Raw genomic sequence first — 24,578 nt, 5'->3', positions numbered from 1 at the left:
TATAAATATATGACTTGTGAGAACTGTACAAGCAATATATGGTGATGCCATTAGTAAAGTGAGAGTCAACATAAATGAAGTAAGTAATTTTCTGTGAAGGTGGGTGTTTGTTAAGGCTCGATTATCAGCTTGCTTCTATTTATTGCAGTTCTCCAAGCCAAAAGAATAGAGTTTAAGACTGGTTATTAATAGAAATTCCTGCATGCCAATAACCTCACTCATATTTAAATCTGTCAGAAATTTTAGTGAATAAATTCCAGATTAGGAAGTAAAATCTAAGTCTTGATTAGCAGGAAAGGAAATAGGAAGCCACTGCCATAATGAAATGGTTGTGAAGAGGAGTAGGTAGAAATTCTGTACAATATGCCATCTATAGACTACAGGTACACACAAGATGTAGTGGGATCACAAGTAGGCTGGCAAAAAGAAGACTTTGTATGTGGCAGATGCACAAAAATAGCAAACATGAAATAAATTCTTTCAAATGCTCAGAAGGCTTCCTAGAAGTAGTAGAGATTTTGTTATCCAGGTGACATAATTATTAGTGGAGAATAGAGTTCTCTGAAAGCATAGTAGCCAGAATAAGAACAGGATGGAAAAAGTTTAGATAATTAATAACTCTGTTGGCATCAAAAGTATTCTGTCTTCAAAGGAAGGATAGATTATATGATGCTTGTGTATAAAGTGCTATGTTGCATAGTGGCAAAAACATAAGCATTAAATGCAGAGGATGTGCAAAGGCTGGAATGAAATATAGTAAGTATGCTCCACTGGATGCATTGTATTAGTGTGCATTAATGACAAAGCACAAATGAGCAGAGAGTAAAACTAAGTATAAGAGAAATAAGATGCAGTAGACAAGATTATGCTTGTACAGACATAGAATATATATGGGTGGGAATCATGAAAGCTAGTTTCAAGAGGATGAATCTCATAAAATTGATGACAAAGGAATAAAGAAATTGGCAATATTGTGTGTTTGAAAAGACCCATTCAACCTATACATAGATAAAAACGATGTAAAAATAATGATGAGATGACAATATAACCATCAGGACTTCATTGTATACAATATTTCACTAGAATGTTCACAAAACTAGATTTTAGGCAGACTAAATTGAAAAATAATTATAGTCATAAATATTCAAATATGTGTATGTAGTGCCTAGATATAATTGTGTTTCTTAACACAAATGTATATAATGAGTAAATCTGAATTTCTATTTTTTTATTTCCAGCTAAGAATGTTTAGGGTTATATCCATACAAATATAACAAACATCAGCTAGAAATTAATATGCAGGGTTCTAATTCACTCAAATTTTTATAACTCTTGACCACAATGACCATAAGCTATCAGTTATCATAATTCAGCTTAAACTAATTGAATTAAGCATACATAATGATTGCATTCACACGAACAAAACTGGTGGTGTCTATATGAGTGCAAAAGTGAAGTATGCCAGCTTTGGAAGGCAGTGACACTAGAAATACAACTCCAGGAATAAACCTTTTCTACCCATGAGTGCATGTGAAGAAGCAAAAGAAGTCAACCTCATCAACAAATCAGATAGAAAGGTTACTCAGAACCCTCTGATCCTATTTATCCTGAAAAGAAGAGGAAGACACAATCAGTGGAAGAATAGTGGTTGTATCAGAGGCCCCAGACACCTCAAACATAAGGATATGAACATTTAAATTAATGAATCCAAAAACACAATTGTGTCCCATTATAATGTATATATATATATATATATATATATGTTCATATGATGATATCTCCACAATGTGTTGATGAGAAAAATATGTAATCGCTACCAATATAGCAAGAGATTTCTCCCCAAAGGCCATGTGGTTATGGTCTGGTCAGCCATATTGTAAATCAGGTGATTCACGAAGGAGTCATACCCAATGAATGATGTAGCAGCACCATAGTCAACTGCTATAAAGGTAAAGGTGATGCCTTAGACAGAAATAATTTCAGAGGTATCAAATTGCTGGATCAGGTGATGAAAGTTACAGAGAGAGTCATAGCCCAACTTAGGGAGAGAGTTAGTTTAGATGAGATGCAATTTGGTTTTGTGCCAGGGAGAAGCACCACTGATGCTACATTTCTGGTGAGGCAGCTGCAGAGAGCCAAAGATAAACCTCTGTACTTGGCCTTTGTTGACTTGGAGAAAGCCTTTGACAGGCCCCAAAACCCACCCACCGCAATCCCTTATCTGGTCGTCAATGAGGAAACTAGGGATAGGTGAGTGGTTGGCGAGAGCTGTACAAACTATGTACAGGAATGCTACCAGTAAGGTGAGGGTCGGCAATGAGTACAGCGAAGAATTCAGGGTACAAGTAGTGGTTCAACAAGGATTGGTGCTCAGCCCCATATTGTTCATCATAGTCTTCCAAGCAATAACAGAGGAATTCAAGACAGGATACCCCTGGGAGTTCCTCTATGTCGATGACCTTGCTCTTATAGCAAAATTACTACATGAACTAGAGAAGAAGTTCCAGGTATGAAAGCAAGGTCTAGAATCAAAGAGCCTTAGAGTTAACCTAGTAAAAACCAAAGTCATAGTAAGTAGGAAGGCAAGCAAATCACAAATCCCTTCAAGTAGATGGCCCTGCTTAATCTGTAGAAAAGGTGTAGATAGAAACTCCATAAGATGCACCCAGTGTAAGCTTTGCACACATAAATGGTGCAGCAATATCAGGGGAAGGTTACCAGTGAAACTATCTTTTGTATGTGGAAGATATACAGGTACAATAAATGCTGAAAACAGATAGAAAATAGACTCCATCAACTGCCAGTGGGGCAAGCCAGAGGTAGTAGATAGCTTCCGTTATCTAGGTGACCAAGTTAGAAGTGGAGGTGGATGCTCCAAGAGTGTAGCTGTGAGAATAAGTTTAGGATGGGCAAAGGTCAGAGAGTTCCTACCACTGCTGGCAACAAAGGGCTTCTCTCTCAAAATGAAAGGCAGATTGTTTGATGCCTGTGTGCAAACAGCTATGCTGCATGGCAGTGAAACATGGGCTGTGACAGCTGAGGACATGTGTAGGCTTGAAAAAATGAAGTCAATATGCTTCACTAGATGTGCAACGTCAGTGTGCATAGTTGACAGAGTGTAAGCATCTTGAGAGTAAAGTTAGGCATAAGAGGCATCAGATGTGGTGTGCAAGAGAGACGACTGTGCTGGTATGATCATGTGATGCATATGAATGAGGACAGCTGTGTGAAGAAGTGCCAATCTCTAACTGTAGAGGGAACCTGTGGTAGAGGTAAACCCAGAAAGACATAGAACGAGGTGGTGAAGCATGATCTTTGAACTTTGAGCCTCACAGAGGTAATGACTAGTGACCAAGACCTCTGGTGATGTGCTGTGCTTAAGAGGACCCATCAAGCCAAGTACACCCATGCTGATGGCATGTAAAGAACACCTTCCAAGCATTGACCATCATGGAGGCAAAGTGGCTGAGTTCCTTATGAGCATTGGGCCTCACAGAGGTAAAATGTTGGACTTCACAGAGGCAGTGACTGAGACCTTTGGTATTATGTCATGCTTGAGAAGAAAACCTATCAAGCAGAGCAAAATTGCAGTTATGGCAGATATCAGTGTCAGGCAAATTGGCACCCATGCCAGTGGCACATAAAAGCACCTTGGTGTCAAGCAAATAGCACCCGTGCCAGTAGCAGGTAAAAGCACTCATTACACTCTCAGAGTGGTTGGCGTTAGGAAGGGCATCCGGCCATAGAAAACCATGCCAAATTAGACTGGAGTCTGTGCAGCCTTCCAGCATGCCAGCCCAATCAAACCATCCACCTTGTGCCAGCATAGACAACAGACGTTAAATGATGATGATGATAATGATATACATATGTATGTATGTACCATGAAGTGTTTTGTGTTTTAATTCGGTCTAAATTTCATATACACAGAATGATACAAAGTTATTTTAACCCTTTAGCATTCAGATTCATCCGTCAAATGTAATGCTTATTTATTCGCATTATTTTGATCTACTCATGCATTATCTTTCTGTGTTGAGATTCAATGATGTGCTTCTATATTTTTAGTACGGCAACATAGGTTGAGTGTGAGAGGCTGAAAATGGCCAGTCAGTACATAGAACCGGTATCATATTTTGACCAGATATGACTGGTCTAAATGCTAAAGAGTTAAAACTAAGATAACGTTTTTAATAAAAAAAAAAAACGTAAAGGTGAAAGTGAGCTTCTAATCCTACACACCATTCATCAAATCTGAGTAAAGTTAAATCTGAGATTATTAACTGTTGGCAACAACACCCTAATCTTAAGAAAGTCTTAACAAAAGTAAGTCATTTACACCAAAAGAAATTAAGAATGTAACCCAATATGTGAAACTTGTTGCAGAAAGTGACTTTACCAAACAGGATGAAATTATAAATTCAACAATGGAAAAGTTCAAAGCCAATGCAAATATGAATTGCAAATCAAAAGATCTAACTTCATTACATGATTGCAATGCAAGAAAAGAGAACTAAATCAGTCAAACAGGAACAAAACAAATAAGCTTAGAGTACGCATGCAGTAAATCATGGATCCATAAGAATACTCTCTGTATTTTTGTATGTGCAAATGCAAAATCTAAAATATTCCCCTTTATCAAAATATTTTATAAAGATTTTTCATCTGAAATTAAACTGGAAAGAATTAGTGATAATTTCTACAAAATATAGATTACTGTTTGAAAAGCTGACACAACAGCTAACAGTTTTCATTATATTATTAATCAGAGTGGAGCCAATCTGTTTTGATAATTTTCTTTAAATTCTTTTAAATTAAGAAAATTTTTTATGTTTTTTGGTTTTTCAAATATTGTGACTACTTCAATAACTTACTTTTATTTTAAATCTCTGTGTGGTTATGAGTGTGTGTGTGTGTGTGTAAATAGGATCCTCAAGAACACAACAAGAAGCTTGTTTCCCAACCACATGGTTCTGGGTTCAGTCCCATTGCGTAACACCTTGGGTAAGTGTCTTCTACTATAGCCTCAGATTACCAAAGCCTTATGGGTGGATTTTGTAGACAGAAACTGAAAGAAGCCCATCATATATGTGTGTGTATATATATATATATATATATATATATATATATATATATATATATTATAAACATATCTGTGTGTGTATGTGTGTTGTGTGTGTGTGTGTGTGTGTTGTGTGTGTCTGTGTCTTCATGTCTGTGTTTTCCCCCCCATCACTGCTTGACAACCAGTGTTGGGGGTGTTTATATCCCCCTAAACTAGCAGTTTGGCAAAAGAGACCAATAGAATAAGTACCAGGCTTAACAAACAAAGAAGAAAAAAATAAGTACTATGGTTGATTCATTCACCGAAAAATTCTTCAAGGCAGTGCCACAGCATAGTCACAGTTTAATGCCCGAAACAAGTAAATGATAAAAGATTCTTAAATGAAGAAATAATACACTGAAAATGCTCAACAGATAGTAATAAATAGTAAGGAATTACTCTGGGCAATAACATTAATCTAAAATGTACACATATATTTATGTAGCATATAAAAAAATAGGGTGTGCTACTTTTTCATGGCTTCTGTGATAAACATTTGTTTATGACTAATCACATCTTCAGGCAGTGTCTAAAATCTATTCTCTGTGACCGGTGAACAGATAACAGTAAATCACATGGGATTATACATGAAACCATGTGAGATGAGCAACTGTAATGTGACTGGCTGATTTGCATCCTACTGGGTTATTATTGTCTTTCAAGGCAGTGGATATTTTGTAAAGTGCTCATGGAATTAAATTCTGAGTAACATTGTCTGTCTCAGTGAGACTCACAGCATCTCAGTAGAGTATATTTCAACACATCTAAGGAAGGTATAACTCACTGAAAGTGCCCAATAAATAATTTGCCAATATGCAACCCAACCAATCACAACCTGCAAATAAGTCATGTGAGACAGTCTGTTCCAAACAAGCATTTGAGCCTACCCATCAGCTATAAAAGCTCACCTCTTCCTAGACTCAATGTCAGTTGGTTCCAGACTTTCTAAGGCCTAACCACTGACCACTTTGCAGCAACCTCCATCTTCATCGCCACACCAGATGTCTCTCACCAACATCGTCAATATCTACATAGCACCAACACACTGCCCTGATTCCTATATCGCTGTTCGTGAGCTTTTCACCAGGGTTAACAGCCTGCATACAACCCATGCAGATGCCTGTAAATATATATAAAAGTCCATCGACCATTCTATTCATCTGACCACAATAAACATGTTAAAGTTACCACCTTGTGTTTAATACATTCTTTACCAGGTTCCTATCACCACAAGAACATAACAACCTTCTGAGAGTCTCATTAGATGACACCACAACATATAATATCTAAAGACTATTTGTAGAGTGATTCAAAATCGAACTGCTTGGTAACCAGTCATGCATCATGATCAAACCACAGTAGCTTCATATGATTGGTCTATTAAGCAATACTGCTATAAACTCCTAGCAGTATGCCTCTCCTAGTAATAACTATTGCTGTTATTATTTGTTTGTAAAAGACCAATGTCAGTTACTTCACACAGTTTTATTCATCAACTCAATCAGTCATCACCTCAGACCAACCAACAAAAGTCCTTGAAAGATGAGTACCAAGAAAGCATACTAAAGAAAATAAGCATAATAGTATGGAGATCTGTCAACATTTACTTGATTGCTATAATGATGAAAGCAAAGCTTTTTTGGAGAGAATAGTCACATGAGATAAGACCTGCAGCAATCACTTTGAGCCAGAATAAAGAAAGCAGAGTATGACATGGAAAGATCTGGAATCACCAGCCAAAAAGAAATTCAAGATTCAACCTTCCACAGAATAACTGATGCTAACCAGTTTTGGGGGCACAAAAGGGACTATATTGGAACATTACCTGGAAAAGGTGTCTCCAGTCACCAGTGTAGGTGAGAGTGAAATGCTGGCCAACAAACTGAAACCAGTAATTCACAAAACACCAAAGTCATTAGTCAAATCAAGTGTTAATACTGCATAACAATGTACACCCATATATGGCCATCCACATCATTGAAACCACTGAAAAATTGAGTTTTGAGTTGCTGTAACATCCTGCACATAGTGCACATCTAGCCTCTTCCAACTATCATATCTTTGGACCACTCAAACATCCTTTACTGAGTCATCGATTTGTTACAGACAAAGAAGCACGAGAAGCAGTGCATAAATGGCTACATGACCAGCCAAAATCTTCTCCAGTGGAATAAGCAAGCTTGTGGACCACTGGAAGAAGTGCATTGAAAAACAAGGAAAGACTATGTTGAAAAATGATTTAATTGTTCAACACCTGCTTTTGTTAATAAACTAAACAAGGGTGCATATAATTTTTGTCTTACCCTTGTGTGTGTGTGTGTGTATATATATACATATATATATATATATATATATATATATATATATATATATATGTGTGTGTGTGTGTGTGTGTGTGTGTGTGTGTATGTATGAATAAACATGTAATGTTACCTATTGTATCTATGAGGTAAAACTGAGAATTTTTCACTAATTGTTGCTATTGCAGCTGGCTGTTATCTTTTGTTACAGTTTGATTTTTAAATATATATATATGCTAATTTAATGCTATCAATATCTAGCAAAGAAAAATATGTTGGAAATCCTAGTTTGTAATATGATAAAAATCAACTTAGAAGTAATAAGTTTACCTTCTGCTTTGTGGATGTTAAATGTCATCTAGATATTCAAATGTCAAGGAAATTTATATTCAATACATTTTTTTAAATTTCCTACCTCAATGTTAAGGTAACTTGCAGATGATCATATATCTGAATGTGCTAATAGATTGAGAAATGCTTCTCCACATGGATAGAATGTTTTATATGAGAGGATGATTTATTGCTCTCTATTTCAAATTAATGAAACATTTCTCAGTTACATGCTGACCACTTTTAACTAATTTCTGTGAACTGTTCTACCCTAACTAGTAAAGTGGATTGAACTAGTGAAAGTTAAATGTATTGGCTTTGAACAAAGTAGAATGTCAGTGACAAGGGTTTCAGCCTTTAAATTTTTAATTGGTCAGCTGATACTCTATTGAGTTGATAAGTTGAATAATTGATGCTTGAACATTACATTTGTTACTGAGCTTTGTTGTAATATAGATATCTAGCCATAGAAATTTGTAATAATAGAGATAGGTAGTCAAAGTGATACATAAATGTTATCATATCACAACATTTTAAGAATCACTGTAGGGTAATGTATTCAGATAACAAAGAAATATCTATCTATCTATCTATCTATCCATCCATCTATTTATCTATCTGTCTGTCTACATGCATACATACATATATTAATGTATGTATTCTGTTCATGGCACTTCTCAAGTTGGCATTTATAAATGCCATAACAAAAAGCTAAACTGCTTCCACACGAACTGCAAGAGAAAGCTGTTGAAATCACCTGGCAAGACAAGGTCCCAGGCATGGAGCATTTACACACAACGGAGGAGAATGCAAGAAGGTGGGCAGGCCAGCTTGTTCGAATGCTTGACAAATAACTCCCCAAGTGACTGTTTTACAGTGAACTACCAGAAAGCAAGTGCATGCCAGGTGGACTGAAAGAGCACTTCAAGGATATACTCAAAGCCTCACTGAAGAGCTTTCAAATCAACCCCAACACCTGGGAAACACAAGCATAACAGAGGTGACACCTCCTACAAACAGGGGCACAAAGAAAACATGAGCTGCACAAGTTCAGAGCCAACTCTTTATCTTCAGCCCCAGCAGACAACTAGTGCCTGACCTGCAGCAGAGGCTTCCGAGCACACATCAAACTGATTGACTCCATCTTCTTCTCAAATGTGATGTCCTTGGTCGTTGTCAATGACAAACTAATGTACATATAATATACATATATAAAATATGCACGTGCAAGCGCGCGTGCACACACATGTAGCAGAAGTGAAATACACTGTCACTATGTGTGGGATATTTTTGTTTTGACTCCTCTAGGCTTAAATACCTGAATGTCGGCTCCACAGGCCCTTTTCGGTCCAGCAGATCACATGGCATTGTGATTAAACGAACCTGTTATTTGTATTGGTCAGTTTCCAGCTGTCCAATCATGTTGGCACAACAGTTTATTTTTCCTTGTGTGGGAAATTAATCACCAGCTCTGGGAGCCTACTATTTCTTATAAGAAAGGCAGTTTTCGATTGCTCTAGTTTTAATTTAGCCCTTTTCCTATCCTCCAGTTCTCTTTTTAACTGGTTTGAGACCTTTGTTCTGTGTCTTATAAGGATTTTCCTGTCTCTAGGAATTCAATTGGCATGCCAGTTTTGATTTCAAATCTCTTTGCAAATTGATTTCCAGTCCGCCCTGTGGAAATTCAGGTTAGATATGGCTTGAGTCCTCCTGATGGGGTGGGTGTCAGTGGGTTGTCTAGGACCATACATAGTTAATTCTATAATGTTATGATCTGAGAGAGATGTAGGTGTTACTTTCACATTACAGATTAGGCTCACATTGTTTGTGAAGCAGAGATCTAAAATATTGCTTCCCCTGGTTGGTTGGAGTATCACTTGTTCCATGAACAGCATGTTGGAGAGTTCTAACAAAGATTTTGCCTGGCTTTGTTCATGCAGTGACATCTCAGAGAGGATGTGACCTTCAGGCCATTTAACATTTGGGAGGTTAAAGTCGCCTAGGAAAAGTATATTGATGTATTGGTCCAGATTTATCAAGACCTCTTCTATGCGTCTGAGGCTATCCTCAGATTTACCCTCCTGCTTTGCGGAATTTGGTGGACGGTATATTGAGCATACAATACATCAATTTGTTTTATGTGTACTATTAAAGTATCACAAACAGAGCTTGAGTGTGATAGGAGTAGTAGGGGTGTGACATCTTCTCGGATGTACATTGCAACTCCCCCATGACTTCTATCCTTTCTGTCTGTTCGGAGTACGGCATACTCTGGTATGTTTATCTCTGCATCTGCTATATTAGATGTTAGATGCGTTTCAGTAAGCACCATGCATATTGCTTGATTGCATGTAACTAGGTCTTTCAGGTATAGAAACTTGTCTTTGCCGCCTGTTCGTAATAGGCCCCAGATATTCAGTAGGAATATGGGTGTGATACCTGTGCAGGGGTTCCTGGTGTTAGTGGTGGCCATCCTTGATCCATCGTCTGTGGTGGTCTTGGATAGTGGTTTGTGTGGTGTTGACTCTGTACCCATGTTAGTTGAAGCACTATTTTCTGGGCCATACTTAAAAAAGCTTGCTGTTCAGCTGCTGCAGTTCGCACAGCCTCTGCATATAGCCTTTTGTTGAGAGCAGAAGGAATATATGGACTTCTTTCTTCGTGAGTCTTGTTGGTTCTTGGTGGATTATGGGTATGCATGTTTAAGCTTTTTGGTCTCCCTTTTCTGCGCTCCCACTTATTTTGTTGTGAGTGGTCATCTAGCTTGTTTAGCTGGTGGTGTTTGGGATGGGAAAATTTGCAGTTTGCTCCCTTTTCCCCATGCCAACAGGTACCATTTAGATAGAATTTACAGATTATCTGTTTCTTTTCCTTTGCATAACATGCTTGGGCTTGAAGCTTGTTTGTGTTCACCATTTCTTTGTCTGTTCTCCTGTCTCTGTCGTTTGGTGTGGTGCTGTGTTGGTTGAATTCACTATGGCCATTGCAGCTTTCAGTAGTGACTATAGCACTGGTAGCATTTGCTTTGTTTCGGTCATCTGTTTGGCCTTCCTGAGTTTGAGCAATGTGCAGGGTCTTCATTGTCCTTTTTACAGTCTGTGTCTCTCATAATGCCTTCTAGGTCAAGATGTGGTTTTATGAGATCGTAGGAGCGTATGAGCTCCTGTTTCTTCTGTTCAATTTGAGCCATTGATCTGTAGAAATTATACCTATCCAAGGTTTCAGCTATTAGATCATTTGCTGGTGATCCTTTGGCCAAGTTCCATGCTTGTACAAGAAGGCGAATTTCCTCTAATTTCCAGTTTCGGTGCATCTTCTTCTTGTTAGCTTCAATTTGGCGCTGTATAAAGCTTCGTCTGCTGGTATCCATAGTGCACGGTATTTGAGAGAGAAGTTATCTTAGAGTATAGAGAAATACTAATAGAAAGAAAGAAAAGAGGATATAGAGGGGGGGGGGAGAATACGAAGTAGAGAAAATGTACAGGAATAGAGAATGCGTACAGAGTACAAAATAGGGAATTTTGATAGATAGAGAGAGGATGTGATAGGAATAGAGAAGTATGAGAAAGAGAGAGAAGATAACTCAAGAAGAAAAAAAATGAAAATGAAAAAGAAAAATGAAGAATATATATCACGGAAGAGAGCGGGAGTGAGAAACAGAGAAACTAAGAGAGAAAATTGAAGGAGAGAAGATGGGATAAGAATAGAAATTTTTGAGAAAGTGTAAAACGAGGTGACTATAAGGAAAATTGAGTGAAAACTTTAGTAAAAGGGAAGATTTTCACCTTAGGTTCTCAGTATGTAAAAAAACTAAACTATTGTGTGAGAGAAACGATTTTATCGTAAAATTTCAGAATGTAAACAAACAAATGTGAGAGAAACTATTTTGTCGTAAATTCTTAGAATGTAAACAAAGAATAATACTTAGCACAAATTTCTATCTCTACAAGTACAATCTCTCAGCACGTGGTTCTTTCGAGTATTCGCTTTGGTTCACTGACATTAATGTGCGTTGTATAATATATTATTTTCCTTCTCTTTTAACGGATATATTACAAAGGACCGTCGTTAAACAACAAGTACCGTGTTTTGTGTCAGTTTCGGCAAATATTTATCTTCGATATGGAAAATACCTGTTGGTTACTTCAGGAGACAGACAGCACGTCTTTCCACTACGAAACCGGAAATGTGTATATATATATATATATATATATATATATATATACAGTAAAAACAAGACAGAAGTTCTGTCTTGTTTTTACTGTCTTGTTCTCACTGTCATATTCTTGTTTACACTTTCACTCTCCGCAAAAAATTCCGAATTTTATTTAATTTGTTTGCGGGAAGGACTGTTCCAACGGAGTCGCGTATTGTCCTTGCCTTCGAAATGCGGAGTAGATGGAACAGGGACAAGTGAAGAAGGGAAGTATTCTTTATGTTGCATGTCTCGTTTCTCTGTTTTTTTTTGTTATTCGAAAAAAAGTTCGTTTTCTGTCTTCGTCTTTGTTTCTCATTGTGTTTAACGTTTTTTGTGATGTCCTGTACCCATATATGCCTGTATGTATACATATAGATGTAGGTATGTACATATATGTATGGATATATGCATATATTATTTATGTTATGCATATAGGTAAAGATGGACTATATGTAATCTGAACCTTTCCCCTCCTTATTTATTAATTTTTTTACGGAATCCCACGTTTTAGGCTATGGAGATACCGATTCTGAAAAAAAAGTTTTGAAAAATTTCAATCCCCCCCCCCCCACCAAGCAGGCTATCTACATGCTAGAAATAACAGCCAAACCTCACAAAACTAGTGTTAGGGTTAGGTTTACCCTGTGGATCTATATAAAACCGGGGGGGGGGGTCGAAATTTTGAAATTGAGATTTTTGAAAAAAATTTTTCAGAATCGGAATCTCCATAGCCTAAAACGTGGGATTCCGTAAAAAAAAAAAAAAAAATTTAAAAGGGGGGTATACCCAGATTACATATACTCCATCTCCACCTGCATATATATATGTGGTGTGATGGAGGAAAAAGACAAGAAGCAGCAAAAGGCAGAATGGAACACTGGGACCTTACCCTGGCAGAGTAAACGATCGCTCCTGATCAAAACACGTCTTCTCGGTAATCCGTCTGTCTTCGAAGTGGCCCCACGTGCCCGCTGTCGACCACGTGTGGCTGACTTCCGGTCTGGCTTCACTTCCGTTTGCTTCATCTCTCTCCACCAACAACACATAGCTCATCACAGCCCATAACACCACAATATATATATGTGTTATGCATATATATATATATATATATAAAAATTAAGTAAGGACCCTGAAGAAACTGCACTTGTATTATAGTAGAGTAGCAATTGCATTGGTTACTAATCGGTGCAGTTGAAACGTGTATAGGTCTATGTAAAGTTGTATATACATAAAAAGAATTCAAGGTAATGTTATACAACTTCATAATAATCTTTATTCTTATTATTGCTGATATGTGTGTGTGTGTGTGTGTATACACAAGTGGGTGCTGGAAAGTTCATGGCTTTGGGTAAAAGAAAATACAGGAGGATCAGTTAATTATGATTTTATTCAACATATTCCCCTCTCAGATTTGCACACTTAATTCAGTGGTCCTTCAGTTTTTTTCTAAGCGCTGTAAAAGAACTTGGAAAGTTGGGCTCCCAACCAGCTTTTCATGATGCTCTTAAAGCCAGGAATTTTTCAGCATCCTCCCCCTTTATATATATGCCTCATCTTCGAAACGCCTAGTTTACAATAGAGGCAGCTGATGAAGGAAAAGTTCCATATGTGGCTTGTCTGTTTTCCTATGTGTTCATTCTGTTGTCCATAAAAAAAGTTCGTTTTTTGTGCTTTGTTTATATTCCCGTTCCTATTTTGTCCAAGTTTTTGATGTCCTGTACCCAGATATGTATCTATATATACATGTAGATGTAGGTATGTACATATATATATGTATATATGCATATGCTCACATATCATTTGTATTATATATATATATATATATATATATATATATATATATACACACACACACACACACACACAAGGCGGTGCTGAAAATTTCCTGGCTTTAAAGGTATCACAAAAAGCAGGTTGGAAAGCCCAACCTTCCCAGAAATGTAACCACACGTGGACTGTTGGAGATTTTCCCTTTATTTTTTCTTCTTTTTCTTTGGACTTCCCTGTTTCCAACAAACAGCTATGCTTGAAACATCAACAACTCTTTCCCTTCACTGAGCATCTAATTAATATATTTCTTGCACACATACTCACGTTCATTTTTTTATTTTTCTTCTTTTTTGTGTGTGTTTGTGTACATATATCTATATCTATGTGTGTGTCTGTCTCTGTATTTGTTTCCTTCCATCGTTTGGTGTTGGGTTTTTTTTATGTCCCTGTAACTTAGCAGTCTAGCAAAAGAACCCAACAGGAAAAGTACCAGGCTTAGAAAATAGGTAACTAGGGCTTGATTCATTCAACTAAAACCCTTCAAGGCAGTATCCCCCAGCATGGCTACAGTCCAATGACAGAAACAAGTAAAAGATATGTGGAGATCAGGAAAAATAATTTTGAAAGATGTTTCCAGATCACATTGCTCTATTTCAATACATGTACTTTGACACAGCTGTGTTGTAAGAAGCTTGCTTTCCAACCACATCGTTCTGGGTTCAGTCCCACTATGTGGCACCCCAGGTAAGTGTCCCCTACAATAGCCTAGAGCCAACCAAAGCCTTGTGAGTGGATTTGGTAGATGGAAACTCAAAGAAACTTTGCCATATATATATATATATATATCCGAGTTGATAGTACCAGGGTAGATAAAGCAATTAAGAGTATGAAGACCGGGAAAGCCCCCGGCCCATCAGGAATCGCTGCAGAGATGCTCAAAATATCTGGCAGTGTTGGCTATAGCCTAGTCACCCGTATTACGAACCAGGTGATACACGAAGGAGTCATACCCAATGACTGGTGTAGCAGCATCATAGTCAACTGCTACAAAGGTAAAGGTGACGCTTTAGATACAAATAATTACAGAGGCATCAAGCTATTAGATCAGGTTATGAAAGTTACAGAGAGGGTCATAGCCCAACTAATTAGGGAGCGAATCAATTTAGATGAGATGCAGTTTGGGTTCGTGCCAGGTAAAAGCACTACTGATGCCTTATTTCTAGTGAGACAGCTGCAGGAGAAATACCTAGCTACGGATAAACCTCTGTACCTGGCTTTCGTTGACATGGAGAAAGCCTTTGACAGGGTCCCCCGATCCATTATCTGGTGGTCAATGAGGAAACTTGGGATAGAAGAATGGTTAGTGAGAGCTGTGCGAGCCATGTACAGAGATGCTGCCAGTAAGGTGAGGGTTGGAAATGAGTACAGCAATGAATTCCGGGTAGAGGTAGGGGTCCACCAAGGTTCCGTCCTCAGCCCCCTCTTATTTATCATAGTCCTCCAGGCAATCACAGAGGAGTTCAAGACAGGTTGCCCCTGGGAGCTCCTCTATGCTGATGACCTTGCCCTAATTGCGGAGTCACTATCAGAACTAGAGGAGAAGTTTCAGGTGTGGAAGCAAGGTCTAGAATTGAAGGGCCTTAGAGTCAACCTAGCTAAAACCAAAATCCTAATAAGTAGGAAGGTAGATAAAACACACACCCCTTCAGGTAGATGGCCCTGCTCAGTATGTAGAAAAGGAGTAGGTAGCAACTCTATAAGATGTACCCGGTGCAAGCTATGGACACATAAGAGGTGCAGCAACATCAAAGGCAGGTTAACTAGCAAGTTAGTTTTTGTTTGTGGCAGATGTTCAGGTGCAATAAAGACTGTAAACAAACAGGAAACAACTTCTATCTCATTCCAGGGTGAAAAACTAGAGGTAGTCGATAGCTTCCGCTATCTGGGCGACCAAGTTAGTAGTGGGGGTGGGTGCGCTGAAAGTGTAGCTCTTACCCCTGCTGGCAACAAAGGGACTCTCACTCAGAGTAAAAGGCAGACTGTATGACGCATGCGTACGAACAGCCATGCTACATGGCAGTGAAACATGGGCTGTAACTGCTGAGGACATACGTAAGCTCGCAAGGAATGAAGCCAGTATGTTCCGTTGGATGTGTAATGTCAATGTGAATACCCGTCAGAGTGTAAGTATCTTGAGAGAAAAGCTGAACATTAGAAGCATCAGTTGTGGTGTACAAGAGAGACGATTGCGCTGGTATGGACATGTGGTGAGAATGGATGAGGATAGCTGCGTGAAAAAGTGCCACACCCTAACAGTTGAGGGAACCCGTGGAAGAGGTAGGCCCAGGAAGACCTGGGCTGAGGTGGTGAGGCAAGATCTTCGTACATTGGGCCTCACCGAGGTGATGACTACTGACCGAGACCTTGGAAATGTGCTGTGCGTGAGAAGACCCGGCAAGCCAAGTGAGATCGTTGCCAGTGCCCCTGGACTGGCTCTTGTGCGGGTGGCACATGAGATGCACCATTTTGAGCGTGGCTGTTGCCAGTACCGCCTGACTGGCTCCCGTAGGATTTTCGAGTGAGATCGTTGCCAGTGCCCCTGGACTGGCTTGTGCGGGTGGCACATAAAAGACACCATTTCGAGCGTGGCCGTTTTCGTGCGGGTGACACGTAAAAGCACCCACTACACTCTTTGAGTGGTTGGCGTTAGGAAGGGCATCCAGCTGTAGAAACTCTTCCAAATTAGATTGGAGCCTGGTGTTGCCATCCGGTTTCACCAGTCCTCAGTCAATCGTCCAACCCATGCTAGCATGGAAAGCGGACGTTAAACGATGATGATGATATATATATATATATAAGAAACTTTGCCATTTTATATATATATATATATGCATCTTTTAAATTTGTTTACAAGAAACGTAGGGATAGGCATTCCTCTGTTGTACATACATTAATGTTATATCACCTGACGAAATGAATCCATGAAGATGATCTACCCAATGCCCATGGATACTACAGAGACACTGTAATCTTCTCGTGAATATGGACTGTGACCTTAAGAGACGTGTGATTTGTGGAAACGCATGTAGCAATACATTAAATGTTTATAAATTCCATCCAAGGATTATTGTTGTTATTATTATTATTGTGTGTGTGTGACCCACCACTACTTGACAACCGTTGTTGATGTGTTTACATCCCCAAAACTTAGTGGTTCAGCAAAAGCGACCAATATAATAAGTACCAGGCTTAAAAGAGAAAAAAAGAAGTACTGAGGTCAATTCATTTGACCAAAAATTCTCCAAGGTGATGCTCCAGCATGACTGCAGTCTCATGACTGAAACAAGTAAAAGATAGAAGATAAATGATGTATGTACTTTGGCTGGTTTTAAGTTCAGAATCCTTACTTAATGTTTGGGTTCAACACTCCACCATGCTACAAACAAGGTTAGTAACCTAGAAAACAATTCTGGCAATATTTCAACTCAAAAGTATAGATTCGTAAGTATCTCTAGAGAACATAATCAATTACTATAACAGTAGTGCTATGGTAATTGACATAAAATTATCAATTACATAGACAAACATGTTTCAGACTTTCTCTTGCTTTTATTAAAAGTCAAAATTCAAGCAGAAAAACTTTCATTTCATTTTAATTTCAGTCCAATAGAAAATAACATACCGTTTCCTGAATTGCTTCTTTGCTGTAAAGAACACGATTATTATGTATTCAAATTAAAAAAATAAAAATCAATATCAAATGATTCTATTTGAATCTTCTGTCTTGCTTAGAAAATTTCAACTTGAGTCGAAATAGCTGACATAGAAACCAAAAGATTTTGTGGAGTATTGCAAATGTTGCCAGTCTCAACTTATCTTCTTTGATGATGCTTGAGTGTAGATGTGCCGTAATTGAGTCTTGCGGTTATTTACACAACCTAAACAAATTACAGAGAAAATAAAAACACAAGGTCTCTTCATAAAAGCCCAAAAAATGTGTGTGTGTATATATATATATATATATACACACACACGCATATATATATATTTTACACTACAAATTTATATATATATATATATATATATACACACACACACACACACATATATATATACACACATATATATATACACATATATATATGCATATATATATATTTATATGTACTTACATACCTATATTTACATGCATATATGTATATACACAGAGAGAGAGAGCGACAGACAGATAGATAGATATGTGAGTGCATTTGAGTGTATCCTTGTCTATATATCACACAGTGGAAATAAATGAGCATCATTGTCACACAAGCAATGTTGTTAATTTTCAGTCTTCCATGAAAAACATGTCTGGCCTTTGGTAAAAATTAGCTAGACTAGAAACAGGTGAAGGTTAACAGCAGGAAGGACATCTGACCATAGAAAAATATGCCTCAAAAATTTCGTCTGACCCATGCAAGGATGAAAAAAATGAACATAAGTAAAGATGATGATATACACATGCACACGCACATACACAAACATGCACACATATGCATTTTTATCACTTTTAATTGGCAGATGGAAAATTACAAAATTGACTCAAGGACTGAGAGGCATCAAACTAACTTCAAATCAGGGGTCTGGTTTCCTTATATAAATAGTGAGTTACAATTCTTTCTGGAACATTCAATTAAGCATTAAACCTGAAGAGGGGGGGGGGGTCATGTGAAAAATGCATATTTATGTCTCATCGTCTTTATATTGCATGGTAGTTGTAAATGGGTTTCACTGTCATACAGGTGGTGTCATTTATTCCAATCTTTCATAAGACTTCTGGCCATGGGGAAAATACCACCATGCTAGGAAACAGATGAGCGTCGACTACAGCAAGGATATTTGCCTGTTGTAATTCTGTCCCAATGAACTTCCTCCAACCTGTGCGCACACACACACACATACACAGAACATGTATATACACACAATGGATTTCTCTCAGTTTCCATCTACCGAATCCACTCACAAAGCTTTGGTCAACCTGGAACTATAGCAGAATACAGTTGCAAAGCGTACCACACTATGGGACTGAACCTGAAGCCATAATGTTGCAAAGCAAACTTCTTAAATTCACAATCATGCCTGCAATTTAGTTTGATAACCAATCATGTATTGAGATTTTGCAGTTTCTCTCATAAACTTTCCTTAAAACAAAAACCTATTTTCAAAAAGCTCAGTCATTAGTCTACAGAAGCTGAAACTGCAGCTGACCAATGCAGTTGACTCAGTTGATAGATCAGATAAAAAGTATGCTGTCAGATATATAAACCACAGTATGCCCAGCCAAATTAGTGATACAAGCAAAGATTTTACTCCTATGTTAATATTTCTTGATCTGAATATAGTTTTCTTTGCTTACAGAATTTCTCATTTATGAGGCATGACTGTGTGGTTAAGAAGCTTGACTTCCCAACCATGTAGTCTTTTGTTAATTCCCACTGTGTGACACCTTGGGCAAGTGTCTTCTATAGCACCAGGACAACCAAAACCTTAGTGTGGATTTGGCAGAGGGAAACTGAAAAAGCCCATTGTACATGTGTGCATGCATCACGCATGCACACACTCATCTAGACATAGTATGGTAATAGTAAATGAGCATCATCATCATCATACAAGCAATGTTGCTCATTTCCAGTCTTCCGTGAAAAATATATCTACCTATGGGAAAATATTACCTTGCTTGAAAATAGGTGAGGGTTGGCAACAGGAAGGACATCTGACTGTAGAAAATCGAATTTGAGAAATTCTCTCTGACACATGCAAGCATGGAAAAGTTGACATTAAACGACAACAATGGTGGATGTGGCAACAGTGCTGATGCCAAGGACGCCAATGCCAATGCTGACACTGATAAAATCATTGTTCGCCATGATGGCATCATCTCCTAGTTTTTCCTTTCCAAGAAGACTAATTCACCTAGAAATGCTAGCATAGTCTGTAGGCTGAGCACTTTCTGTCAGAGCAAATCAATAAAGAAAGAATTTCCCATCATGTATGGTTGATATTAACCTATAGATTCTCTTCAAACTCAATAACTATGAAACCATTAGCAAATTTTCAGGACTAGTTCTGCTACTGTTTGACATACTAACCTAAAAAGGAATTATGGGTTGAGTTGGCTCCATTAGATATTATATTAGCATCATCAGAATGCACTGCTCCATCATGCCATAGTAAATCAAATCCACCAATTCTTTTTTCATTGCCTGTTAATCTATGAAAATAGAAAAAGGAAAATTATGTTTCATTCATAAATCTTTGTAATGTTCTGTTTATTTAAACATATAGAACAAAACCAAAAATTAGCCATTTAGCCTCAGTTTCACCCTGATCATGCAGACTTACATCAACAACTTATTTCAAATATTGTAATACTGTAGACTTTGTAATTTAAAAAACAATGCTTTATAAGTAACCAGCTTCAACTATTACTATAAATGCTGTGGTAACTCCTTTTCCTAAGTCATGCTCCGTAACTTAATTGATTTAGTACAAACTTGCTAAACTTGTTTTAGTTAAAATAACTGATAAAGACTTTTACTTTAGAATAGTATGGCTACCATTAAGAATGGCACCCAGCTAAAAAATAAAAAGTTCTTCCAGAATTGATGTATATATCAATATTTCTAGACCATTCCAAACTGATATAAAGGCAAAGTAGATGAAAAGAAACTGAAGAAACATAAAATCTCTTATAAATAAAATTAAAATTTAATTCAAAGACTGTAGAATAAGCTGTATGTATATGGTGGCAGGTGAAGTCATACTGCATGTGGTGCATCTTTGTTTTGCAATGCTTCTCCCCTGTTCATCAATTTTTGTGATAGCTGAAACCAAGGAACAGCGGGCTTCCATGAAATTCTGTTTTCTGCTGGGGAAAACGGCAGCCAAAACAGCTGTCATGCCTCAAACAGCTTACAAGGACACTGCCATGAGCAAAACTCAAGTTTACAAGTGGTTTCCATGCTTTAGAAATGGTCACTTGTCGCTTGAAGACCAGCCTTGCTCAAGACAACTGTCGACCTCCCGAACAAATGAAAATTCATGAACTGATCTTGGAGGACCATCACCAAACTTGTTGATATGACTGATGCATCCTGGAGCTCCTACCAATGAATTTTGAATGAGGAATTGTGAATGAAAAGAATTATGGCAAAATTTGTGCCTTACTTGCTCATGGAAGATCAAAAGCAGTCACAACCGAATTTGTGTCGCAAACTGAAAGAACAGTTGGAAGTTGATCTGGACCTTTTTTTTTAAGGTCATCACTGGTGATGGAAGCTGATGCTACAGAATTTGCAGATGTGAAAAAGGTGAAGAAAAAACAACGGAGGCATTAAAAGGCATCACTTTGCAAGAGTTCCAGCACTGATTTGGATAGTGGAAAATACACCTGGACTGATGAGTTGCTTCAAATGGAGAATACTTCAAAGGTGATAAAATTGTAAACATGTAAAACTAAGTGAATAAAATAATATTGCAAAATTCTGGTTTCTTTTGGGTATTCCCTCGTATAAATTGTATATCAAACCCTAGCTGCTATATTTAATTTGTTTATCTACATAGTTGCCTCCATATCTGCTCACCTGGATTCCTCTTATAGCAGAATTGGTCCATCGTAAAGACATCAGAATCTAGGTTAAAATCATTTGAGCGTTACTATGTGTTTTCTATACTGAGAGTCTCTGGATATCATCTGTTGGTTATAATTACATATATATACATACAAACTTACACATACACACACATGTATGTATGTATATACATTTTTTCATTCAACACCTATTTTTCAATGCTAGCATAGAAGAGAACAGTGGAAAGTCGTTGATGGCCTATGCTCCATAGGGAGTGAAGGGTTAAGAAAAAAGAGAGAGAAAGCAGTCAACTGCTTCCAGTTTGGAAGGATGCACAAGTAGAGGCAGTGAAGGGATGATTTAGGCAGGAGGAGTGTGCATAGCTTTTGTGTAATCCTTCAAGGACAGTGAGATTGAATTGGTTAAAGTTTCCCTCCTGAACAGCTGTTAAGAAAAATATGGACTGGGAATTCCAGAGAGTTCTGCAGATGAAGGACTAGGAAAAGTAGTTAATGTAGAGTCATGTTGGGGAGAGTACAATGAGGGTGATGAGAGGACTAAATAATTAAAAAAATGAAATTTAAAAAAAGAAACAGATTTCTTTCTACAATTTAGTTCATCCTCTCCAGACTAGTAACAGAATTTTTGTTGCAAGCAAGAGGTATTGGAATACACTTCAGTGTTAGAAAAAATTCAAATTGATTTAGTTGGCACTCGTATGTCTCACAGATATGTAAGAGAGTGAGTGTGTGTGGTGTGTGTCCATGCTTGTGTGCATGTGTGTGCGTGCCTGCACATGTATGTGCCCACATGTGTGTGTAGGTGCATCAAATACATCTTACATAAATGTACTTTATATAAAATGCATCTCAGAAGTAGTTTAGCATATCTTACATATGGCCATATACCATTTAAATCCCATTTCACAGAGTGTTAATTTGATTGATTCATTGGCTGAGTGTTCAGTTAATTAGCCAATTCTCAAGCTAACTGTTGAGATAGGAAGTTAGCTAGATGGTAGGCTGTTGCATATAATAACACAATAGCATACCTATTTTCCATATCTAAAATGTTAAATACATCAGTTAAGAGACCATATTTCAAATCATAATCTTCTTTGCTGGTAGCAGTGAATGAAGGAGAAGCATTAATTTCAATCAGCCATCTGAAAGAAGGGTTTTCATATGTTAGTCATTAATAAAATAACAAAAGTCAGTCAAATATGAGACATGAAATAACAAAATTCCTTCAAATATGAGACACAAAACAGCAACAGTCAGTCAAATAGACACCAAACAGTGAAAGTCTGTCAAATATGAGACACAAAACAGCAACAGTCAGTCAAATAGACACCAAACAGTGAAAGTCTGTCAAATATGAGACACAAAACAGCAACAGTCAGTCAAATAGACACCAAACAGTGAAAGTCTGTCAAATATGAGACACAAAACAATGATGGTCAGTCAAAAATGAGACACAAAACAACAAAAGTCTGTTATATATGAGACAAAAAACAAGAGAAGTCAAATATACACAGAAACATAAAATAACTAGACACTGATAATTTATAACTTCAAGAATCATAAAAATCACAAAATCCAGAGTGACTAATTTGTAAGAAATAAACATTTATTTTCAGTGAATACCATTAAAATAAAGCTTCCTTTCAGATTGAAAGTTAACAAATTTCATCAAAATGTCTGCCTTTTCATTTTTGGAAACAAAAAGTATCCTTGATAATTTCATTGTCATTAAAACAGAAATGAAGTATTAATGTCACAAATAAATGCCAGAGTAATATATTTTTTCTCAGTTTGAACAGACAAAAATACTATTGTATGTGAGTGTGTATGAGTGTACATATGTGTGTCTGTGTATGTTTCTGTGCATTTTGTGCAGTCATGTTTGCCTGTATATGAGTATAGACAGAGAATCAAATCTCCAGACAATATCATAAATAGAAAATAGATTCAATTTCTTTGCTGCATAATTTCTGAATTAGAATGTTAGTAACAGTGGGGAAATCAAGAGTTTCCAAAAATAAAAATGAATGGAATCTGCACCACAATTCAAAGTAAAACTTCCTCATTGCTGAAATATTCAATATTGTCAATTTGTATAAAAACAAAAATTACAGACATTAGATTATGCTCAGATTCTCAGTTAGTATGGTTTATTTTTAATATTTTTATATCTCTACTTTCTAAGTTAGATTGGTGAGGAAGTTTTAGAAATTTTTACGTTTGCATGAATTATTACCAAATAATGTTGAAACAGATATTCTTCTGTGTTTAAATATTCCACTGTGCTTTTATTAGAGATCTAATTATATATTTACAACACACATGGTACAATAAACTGCACTCAGTCTAAGCTGTTAGGTGGTTTGTGCTGGAAAGGGAAACAAGCTGTAAAAACTGCACCAGAAATAACAATATGCACAAGAAAGTTAGCTAGGTTTTTTTCTCTGCTGTTGTGCTATGAGATGACAAAGGATTGCAGTAGGTGATATGATAACGGAATGTAACAGGTGGCAAGAGGAATGATCACAACAAATGGGAAAGCAACAGACTACAGGTGGCAAAATGTTGAGACAGCCAAATCATGTCAACATGGAAAACAAACATAAAATGAGGATGGTGATGATAATGATGTTTAACCAATCAACTAAAACTTAACACATACAAGTGCATCAAATGCTGACAATTTGCATGACTTTTCTATCAAATGCAACCATCAACAGTTAATTATCTCTATTAATTTCAGAATAATTTTGAGTCTGGTATTGCATTTCAGCTAAATGTTGGATAATTATGTGTTCCTCTGCTGCTAAGAGCAATTAATGCTCTTCATGGTGCCTGTCAAGAATCCCCGTGAGGCAATACTATTCACTGAACAGAGCTATCTATAGTAAAGTGTCTTTCCTAGTGATATGGATGTCACAGTAGAAGCATTCTTATCACAACTCCTGTTCTGCAAATTCTTCTTATACAACTTTAAATTTTTTTTAAATGTTCTACTTTCACAACGAATGACCCCAGATTTTATTGTTTGGGTAATTTGAGATGAAAGTGTAAAATTTCATATAAACACAAAATAATAAACTGGTAACACAGTTGTATTGTTGATATATGAACCAATGGTTTGCTCTGTAAGCCAGTTTTCAAATATGGCTGTCTATGTCTCTCAGTGAATCCTTCTGTTAATCCTACTCTTTCTCCTCCTCCTCCAGCCCCCATCATCATCATCATCATAATCACCATCCC

General features: G+C 37.2%; 1 protein-coding gene and 1 long non-coding RNA gene across 10 annotated transcripts in view; both read right to left on the bottom strand.

The window, feature by feature from the left end:
• The window catches only part of LOC149137645 (uncharacterized), a 29,013-nt gene extending 15,889 nt beyond the window's left edge, over nt 1–13,124 (bottom strand). The window contains exon 1 of the long non-coding RNA XR_016242537.1: nt 12,822–13,124. This is a non-coding gene — a long non-coding RNA (uncharacterized LOC149137645). The remainder of the gene's footprint in view (nt 1–12,821) is intronic.
• A 4,165-nt stretch (nt 13,125–17,289) lies between these two features.
• LOC106872258 (putative tubulin polyglutamylase TTLL9) overlaps nt 17,290–24,578 on the bottom strand; it is a 59,203-nt gene continuing 51,914 nt past the window's right edge. For 7 of the 9 annotated variants that reach the window (XM_089354763.1, XM_089354752.1, XM_089354774.1 and 4 more), the window contains 3 exons: nt 22,364–22,477; nt 19,831–19,952; nt 17,290–17,640 (listed from right to left, as the gene is read on the bottom strand). In XM_089354763.1, coding sequence (XP_089210889.1) covers nt 17,570–17,640; nt 19,831–19,952; nt 22,364–22,477 — 307 coding nt within the window. In that variant the 3' untranslated portion in view covers nt 17,290–17,569. The remainder of the gene's footprint in view (nt 17,641–19,830; nt 19,953–22,363; nt 22,478–24,578) is intronic. The other 2 variants (XM_089354795.1, XM_089354803.1) reach the window with 1 other exon arrangement.

This window comes from Octopus bimaculoides, chromosome 1 (genome assembly GCF_046866305.1).
Source record: "Octopus bimaculoides isolate indiv1 chromosome 1, ASM4686630v1, whole genome shotgun sequence".
Classification (NCBI taxonomy): domain Eukaryota; kingdom Metazoa; phylum Mollusca; class Cephalopoda; order Octopoda; family Octopodidae; genus Octopus; species Octopus bimaculoides.
The sequence above is the reverse complement of the archived record's forward strand: the minus strand, read 5'-3'. Positions and strand labels throughout refer to the sequence as shown.